Below are 8,748 nucleotides of genomic sequence, written 5' to 3' on the forward strand. Positions count from 1 at the left end.
CTTCCCCCACACCTGAGGCCTCCAGGCAAATGACGAGAGATGATGCCAGGTTGCAGGCTGGGCTGTGGTTTGTGTGGTCTCTAGCACAGAGCAAGGGTTTCCTTAGCGTTGGATGGCCTGTAACATGACCGGGCCGAGGGGTGGGTTCCCTGCAGCAAAGCCAGGGCTGACAATCTCACGTGTCCCACTCCCAGCGGGGCTGTGTTCCCTTTCCCCAGCCAGGAGGAGCAGGAGGGCAGAGTCCCAGTTGCCATCTCAGATCTAGGACCTCGCCCTGTGGAGTTGGCTGTGCATGACTATCTCAGTCTCTGCTCCCCAGTGGGGACCCCCCTTGTCTGCTGCCAGATGTGGACAGCCAAATGCAGACATCTTGCTAGGGCCCAGCATGGGGGAGGGGTGGGGGGAGCTTGTCATTCATGTGATGTCTGCATGTAGCTGTGGTTGATGAAGACTTTTGAGGCTTTGCAGATGTGATCAGACCCAGCCACATCCTGTGAATTCCCCCCATTCCCTCCCCCCAATATATCCGCACGTGAACAGCCTCCTGCTCTGGGCTGACCCAGTCTGGGCAAGCTGCAAACGTCGCATTGCAGACCTGGGACGGGGGTCGACTCTGAGACCAAGACACAATTAAGGAAATGAGGTAATCCCTTCAGCTACCCCACTGGATCTCATTCTGCCCCCTCCACCCGCTACCTCCTGGATCTCCCCTCTTATTGGTGCCTCTATCCCCCCCTTCATCTGCTCTGGATAGAGCCGGTTGAAATTACTTGTGGGTCCTGTTTTCAGAGGTCAGGGTCCCCCATCATGCTTGTTGTACACAGATCGTGACCAAGCTTGGGGGCCCCATCTTCCAAGTGTTGCACAGACCCACAGGGAGAAACAGTGAGCTCACACTCTAAACAGACAAATGTTTGGAGGGGAAACTGAGGCATGGGGCCGTGGTGTGACTTGTCCAGGCTCCCCAACCAGTTCAGTGACGGAGTCTGGGATGAAGCCGAGGAGTCCAGACTCCCTGTCTACCCACTAAAATAGACTAGCAATTAAAAATAATCTTTTGACTTGTTACTGGTCTCTTTTTCCCCTGGTGTTTTGCCAGGTGGCTTTTTTGTCATCATTGTCTTTTCAATCTTACTTTTCTCCTTCTGGGGAATTGCTCTCCGTCAGTGGAGGTTTCTATAGGGGTTCTTTCAGTGGGGATTTTGCCCACACGGCTCTATTAACTCATACTGCTGCCCCCCCGCACCCCAAAATGGCCAAAACCATACAAAAACTACACTTCAAAATGAAAGGGGTGGAGAAGAATCACTTTCAAAAATTCCATTATTTCAAAAGAAAAGGGGGAAATGATCATTCATTAATTTTTTCTAATCAAGAAGGGAATAACCAGCTACTTTGGGAAACTAACAGCAAAAAGATTATTTGGGAATTTTAGTAAGTATTCGTTGGGGGTCTCTCATATCTCTGTCTCTGCATCCTGGACACCCCCATTGTCAACCTCTCCTTGCCTAGAATTCCAACTTTTCAGCAAGAAGCAAAGCGGTGTGTTTCTTAAAATTTGGGTTAGTAGAAACCAAACTCTGCCCATGTTCCCCTCCTGGAGCCCGTTTCATTCGTTTTCCTTCCTTTGCTCAGTACAACGTCTACGCTGCTCGTGCCATGTCCTGAGGAGGAGGAGGAGGAGGGGATATTGTGACTGCAACTCTTCCAAGAATGGTGTTCCTCCCAATTCTCTTCCTGGTGCTGTGTGGCATGGCCTTCTTCGCCGGGGTGCCGTTGAATGACTATGTCCTCTCCGTTGCCAGCTGCCGTCTGGAGAGGACGGCCAGCGCTGTGTGGTTCTGGAGCTGGGGCATGGCAGATTTCATCTTCATCTTCTTACTGCCCCTCAGATTCACCTCCATCTTCATCCTGGACTTAGACTGGGCAAAGGGGCTGAGCAGCACCCTCACCTCCTTCCACATGTTCTTCAGCACCTTCCTCCTCACGGCCCTCAGTGTTGATCGCTGCATCCTTGTGGCACACCCTGAGTGGGCCCAGACATGCCGGACACCACTCCTGGCTTTCAGAATGGTTATGGGCATGTGGGCCCTGTCTGCTTGGTTCAGCTTGCGGTACGGTTATCTCTGGGAATCCCTGCTCTCACCTGCCAGCACTGACATGAATTTCCAACTAGATGAAGGGAGGGTGAAGGCTGCCATTGTGATCCAGTTCCTGTTTGGGTTTCTGATCCCATTAGCTTTGATCTTGATCCCAACCTTCTACATCTTTCTAGGTGCCAAGCTAAGGAACAGGCTGAACCAGTCCACCAAGCCACTCAAGATCCTTCTTGGTTTGATCCTGACCTTTTTCATCTGCTGGCTGCTGTATCATGTCTTCTTCTTCCTGCAGATCTCAGCTAAGTACCCTCTGCCTACTCTGAAAATGGGAAGCACTTTTGCTTGTATCCTGACATATTTCAACAGTTGCCTCAACCCCATCTTCTACCTCATCATGGAGGAAGAGTTTCTGAGATACCGGCAACATTCATGCAGAGCCCAAACCACAGAGAATTTGGCGGTGCCTGAATAGAGGAATGGATGAATTGTCGATATTTGCATGGAGAAAGAAATCTGTTAGCTGTGACCCATAACTTCCTCTTGATCCCAAAATTGTCCTGTTTAGCAAGAGAATTTTTTTTGCCTTACTCAACGAAAAGCCACAAGAATGATAGCAGGATTGGAAAACCTGCCTTAGAGTGAGAGACTCAAGGAGCCCAATCTATTTAGCTTAACAAAGAGAAGGAAAAGGGGTGACTTGTTCACAGTCTGTAAGTACCTACATGAGGAAAAAATATTTAATAAAGTGCTCTTCAATCTACCAGAGGAAGGTCTAACATGATCCAGTGAACAGAAGTTGAACCTAGACAAATTCAAACTGGAAAGGAGGTGCAAATTTGTAATGATCAGAGTAACTGACGACTGGAGCAATTTCCCAAGGGTCATGGTAGATCCTCAATCACTGGCAATTTTAAATCAAGCTGGGATGTTTTTCTAAAAGCTCTGCTCTAGGAATTATTTTGGGCAGTTCTCTGGCCTGTGTGATCGGGGAGGTAATATGAGATGATCACAATGGTCTCTTCCAGCGTTGGAATCTGTGAATCTATTATTTTAATGAAATAGATTGGAGTCTTGTTTTTGTTCAGTTTTAGATCATTTTGGGGCGTTTGGTTCTTTATGGTCTTTCCTTTTCTGCATTGCTATGTCATTATTCTTCTCATCATGTCATCTTAACTCTCATAGCAGTGGGGCTCCAGCTCTTTTTCTTTTCTATGTTTGTTGAAGATCAAGGGGTCTATGAAACAAAGGGAAACATTTTCAAAAGGGTCTAAGTCCTATTTTTAAAAGTCTTTAGGCCCATAGGAATCCAGTTGTGAGTCAATGAGAACATAACATAAGAACATAAGAACAGCAGGACTGAGTCAGACCCAAGGTCCATCTAACCCAGTATCTTGTCTTCTGACAGTTGCCAATGCCAGGTGCCCCAGAGGGAATGAACAGAACAGGTAATTATCAAGTGATCCATCCCCAGCTTCTGGAAACAGAGGCTACAGACACCATCGCTGCCCATCTTGGCTAATAGCCATTGATAGACCTATCCTCCATGAACTTATCTAATTCTATTTTGGACCCAATTATAGACTTGGCATTTACAAAATCCTCTGACAAAGGGTGACACAGGTTAACTGTGCATTGTGTGAAGAAATGCTTCCTTTTGTTTGTTTTAAACCACCTACCTATTAATTTCAATAGGTAACCTCTAGTTCTGAGAAGGAATAAATAACACTTCCCTATTTACTTTCTCCACACCCGTCAGGATTTTAAAGACCTCTTTCATAACCCCCCCTTAGTCGTCTCTTTTCCAAGATGAAAATCCCAGTCTTCTCATATGGAAGCTGTCCCATACCCCTAATCATTTTTGTAGCCCTTTTCTGTACCTTTTCCAATTCCAATATAGCTTTTCTGAGATGGGGCGACCACATCTGCACACCGTATTCAAGCTGTGGGTGTACCATGGATTTATATAAAAGTGATATGATATATTCTGTCTTATTATCTATCACTTTCTTAATTATTTCCAACTGTTCACTTTTTTGATGGCCGCTGCACATTGAGTGGATGATTTCAGAGAACTATCCACAATGACTCCAAGATCTCTTTCTTGAGTGGAAACAGCTCATTTTATATGTATAGTTGGGATTATGCTTTCCAGTGTGCATTACTTTGCATTTATGAACATTGAATTTCATCAGCCATTTTGTTGCCCAGTCACTTAGTTTTGTGAGGTCCTGCTGGGTCCGAATTGCTTAGCCAGCTCCAATTAAGGGAGGTAGGTTGGAGTTGCCTAGAGAAACCTGCACCTGATTGGCAAAAGGGAACCAGTTGCTAGCCTAATTAGCCTAGGGCTGCATAAAAGCCTCAGAGAAAGGAAGCCAGAGAGACAGAAGGGGAAGGAGAAGCCAGAGACTAGAAGGTGAGGGATAGCTCTGCCCTGCTGGCTACAAGAAAGAGAAGCCCCTAGTACTATGTGATGAGAGATGGTGGGTTTGCAGTGTGTAAATAAATGGCACCAGTGACTGCTAAGCCAGAAAGTCTCTCAGTGATTTTTAAGGCAGAGCAGAGGCGGAACCAAGAGGGGCCCTACTACGCCTTGTTACAGGTCCCTTTACAACTCTTTGCAATCAGCTTTGGACTTAACTATCTTTAGTAGTTTTGTATCATCTGTAAATTTTGCCACCTCACTGTTTACCTCTTTTTCCAGATCATTTATGAATATGTTGAATAGGACAGGTCCCAGTACAGACATCTGGGAACACCATTTACCTCTCTCCATTCTGAAAACTGACCATTTATTCCTACTCTTTGTTTCCTATCTTTTACCCAGTTATTGATCCATGAGAAGCCCGTCACTCTTATCCCATGACAGCTCATTTTGCTTAAAGAGCCTTTGGTGAGAGACCTTGTCAAGGGCTTTCTGAAAATTTGAGTACATCAACTGGGTCACCCTTGTCCACTTTTTTTTGACCCTCTCAAAGAATTCTACTAGATTGGTGAGGCATGATTTCCCTCTAGAAATCCATGTTGACTCTCTCGCAACAAATCACGTTCATCCATGGGCCTGATAATTCTGTTTTTTACTATAGTTACAACCAGTTTGCTTGGTAGTAAAATCAGGCTTACCAGTATGTTATTGTTGGAATCATCTCTGAAGCCTTTTTTAAAAATTGGTATCACATTAGTTATCCTCCAGTCATCTGGTACAGAATCTGATTTAAATGATAGTTTGCATACCACAGATAGTAGTTCTGCAATTTCATATTTGAGTTCCTTCAAAACTCTTGTTTGAATCCCATCTGATCCTCATGACTTACTACTATTTAGTTTATCAATTTGTTCCAAAATCTCCTCTAATGACACCTTAATCTGGGACAGTTCCTCAGATTTGTCAGCTAGAAAGAATGGTCAGGTTTGGGCATCTCCCTCACATGGTCATCTGTGAAGACCGATGCAAAGAATTCATTTAGCTTCTCTGCAATGGCCTTATAGTTCTTGAGTGCTCACAGAATCATAGAGGAGGTCATCTAGTCCAATCCCCTGGTCAAAGCAGGACTAAAACCAATTAAATCATCCCAGCCAAAGCTTTGTCAAGCTGGGCTTAAAAACCTCTAAGGATGGAGATTCCACCACCTCCCTAGGGAACCCATTCCAGTGCTTCACCACCCTCCTAGTGAAATAGTGTTTCCTAATATCCAACCTAGACCTCTCCCACTGCAACTTGAGACCATTGCTCCTTGTTCTATCATCTGCCACCACTGAGAACAGTCTATATCCATCCTCTTTGGAACCCCCCTTCAGGTAGTTGAAGGCTGCTATCAAATCCCACCTCGCTCTTCTCTTCTGCAGACTAAATAAGTCCAGTTCCCTCAGCCTCTCCTCGTAAGTCATATGCCCCAAACCACTAATCATTTTCATTGCCCTCTGCTGGACTCTCTCCAATTTGTCCACATCCCTTCTGTAGTGAGGGGACCAAAACTGGATGCAATACTCCAGGTGTGGTCTCAGCAGTGCTGAATAGAAGGGAATAATCACTTCTCTTGATCTGCTGGCAGTGCTCCTACTAATTCTGCCCAATATGCCACTGGTCTTCTTGGCAACAAGGGTACATTGTTGACTCATACCCAGCTTCTCATCCACTGTAATCCCCAGGTCCTTTTCTGCAGAACTGCTGCTTAGCCAGCTCGGTCCCCAGCCTGTAGCGGTGCATCGGATTCTTCCTTCCTAAGTGCAGGACTCTGCACTTGTCCTTGTTGAACCTCATCAGATTTCCTTTGGCCCAATCCTCCAGTTTGTCTAGGTCACTCTGGTCCCTTTAACATCTCGAGCGCCCAGTGGCCTCACTGGTTGTTTAGCAGGCTTTCTGCTTCTTATGTACTTAAAAAAATTGCTGTTACTTTTTGACTCTTTGGCTAGCTGTTCTTCAAATTCTTTTTTGGCCTTCCTCATTATAGTTTTACACTTCATTTCCCAGAGTTTATGCTCCTTTCTATTTTCCTCACTAAGATTTAACTTCCACTTTTTAAAAGATGCCTTTCTGCCTCTCAGTCCCTTTTTTACTTTGTTGTTTGGCCACGGGGGCACTTGTTTGATTCTCTTACTATGTATTTTAATTTGGGGGATACATTTGAGCCTCTGTTATGGTCTCTTAAAAACATTTCCATGCAGCTTGCAGGGATTTCAGTTTTGGCACTGTACCATTTATTTCTGTTTAACTAATTTCCTCATTTCTGTGTTGTTCCCCTTTCTGAAATAAAATGTTACCGTGTTGGGCTGATGTGGTGTTTTCTCTGCCACTGGGATGTTAAATTTAATTATATTATGGTCCATGTTACCAAGCGGTTCAGTTATATTCACCCCTTGGACCAGATTCTGTGCTCCACTTAGGACTAAATCAAGTATTGCCTCTTCCCTTGTGGGTCCTAAGACTATCTGGTCCAAGAGGCAGTCATTTGAGGTGACAAGAAACTGTATCTCTGTGTCCCATCCGAAACTGACATGTATCCAGTCAATACGAGGATAGTTGAAATCCCTCATTATTATAGAGTTGTTTTTATTTTAATAGCTTCTCTAATCTCCCTCAGCATTTCACAGTCGCTATCACCATCCTGGTCAGGTGGTCGATAATATATCCGTACTGTTATATTTTTATAATTACAGCATGGAATTACTATCCATCAAGATTGTAGGTACTACAATACCCACCTGCTGAAGTGAAGAAACAGATTGACAGAGCCAGAAGAGTACCCAGAAGTCACCTACTACAGGACAGGCCCAACAAAGAAAATAACAGAACGCCACTAGCCATCACCTACAGCCCCCAACTAAAACCTCTCCAACACATCATCAAGGATCTACAACCTATCCTGAAGGACGACCCATCACTCTCACAGATCTTGGGAGACAGGCCAGTCCTTGCTTACAGACAGCCCCCCAATCTGAAGCAAATACTCACCAGCAACCACACACCACACAACAGAACCACTAACCCAGGAACCTATCCTTGCAACAAAGCCCGTTGCCAACTCTGTCCACATATCTATTCAGGAGATACCATCATAGGGCCTAATCACATCAGCCACACTATCAGAGGCTCGTTCACCTGCGCATCTACCAATGTGATATATTCCATCATGTGCCAGCAATGCCCCTCTGCCATGTACATTGGCCAAACTGGACAGTCTCTACGTAAAAGAATGAATGGACACAAATCAGACGTCAAGAATTATAACATTCAAAAACCAGTTGGAGAACACTTCAATCTCTCTGGTCACTCGATTACAGACCTAAGAGTGGCTATCCTTCAACAAAAAACCTTCAAAAACAGACTCCAACGAGAGACTGCTGAATTGGAATTAATTTGCAAACTGGATACAATTAACTTAGGCTTGAATAGAGACTGGGAATGGATGAGTCATTACACAAAGTAAAACTATTTCCCCATGGTATTTCTCCCCCCCCACCCCACACCCCACTGTTCCTCTGATATTCTTGTTAACTGCTGGAATTAGCCTACCTTGCTTGTCACCATGAAAGGTTTTCCTCCTTTCCCCCCCCTGCTGCTGGTGATGGCTTATCTTAAGTGATCACTCTCCTTACAGTGTGTAGGATAAACCCATTGTTTCATGTTCTCTGTGTGTGTATATAAATCTCTCCTCTGTTTTTTCCACCAAATGCATCCGATGAAGTGAGCTGTAGCTCACGAAAGCTTATGCTCTAATAAATTTGTTAGTCTCTAAGGTGCCACAAGTACTGCTTTTCTTTTTGCGAATACAGACTAACACGGCTGCTACTCTGAAACCTATGGTACAGTTAGGTTCATTTAAAATTTTTACTTCATTTGACTCTATGCTTTCTTTCACATATAGTGCCACTCCCCCACCAGCACAACCTGTTCTGTCCTTCTGATATAGTTTGTAACCTGGTATTACAGTGTCCCATTGATTATCCGCATTCCACCAAGTTTCTGTGATGCCTATTATGTCAATCTCCTCATTTAATAAAAGGCACTCTAGTTCCCACATCTTATTATTAGACTTCTAGCACTTGTATATAAGCACTTAAATATCACTTTTTAGCTGTCTGCCATTACATGATGTAATTGAATTGACTCAGACTTCTGTGGGTTAAGTTTTCAAAAGCACCTATGTGAGTT

General features: G+C 44.5%; 1 protein-coding gene across 1 annotated transcript; it reads left to right on the forward strand.

The window, feature by feature from the left end:
• Positions 1-1,690: 1,690 nt before the first annotated feature.
• LOC119848089 (chemokine-like receptor 1) lies at positions 1,691-2,624 on the forward strand. Its single transcript, XM_038383467.2, has one exon. It carries the CDS (start codon positions 1,714-1,716, stop codon positions 2,569-2,571), a length of 858 nt encoding a protein of 285 aa, XP_038239395.1. The 5' UTR covers positions 1,691-1,713; the 3' UTR covers positions 2,572-2,624.
• Positions 2,625-8,748: the final 6,124 nt, after the last annotated feature.

This window comes from Dermochelys coriacea, chromosome 24, assembly GCF_009764565.3.
Source record: "Dermochelys coriacea isolate rDerCor1 chromosome 24, rDerCor1.pri.v4, whole genome shotgun sequence".
Classification (NCBI taxonomy): Eukaryota; Metazoa; Chordata; order Testudines; family Dermochelyidae; genus Dermochelys; species Dermochelys coriacea.

Bases quoted from the DNA above. Each gene is read 5' to 3' on its own strand.
- LOC119848089 (XM_038383467.2), top strand. From the start codon at position 1,714: ATGGTGTTCCTCCCAATTCTCTTCCTGGTGCTGTGTGGCATGGCCTTC.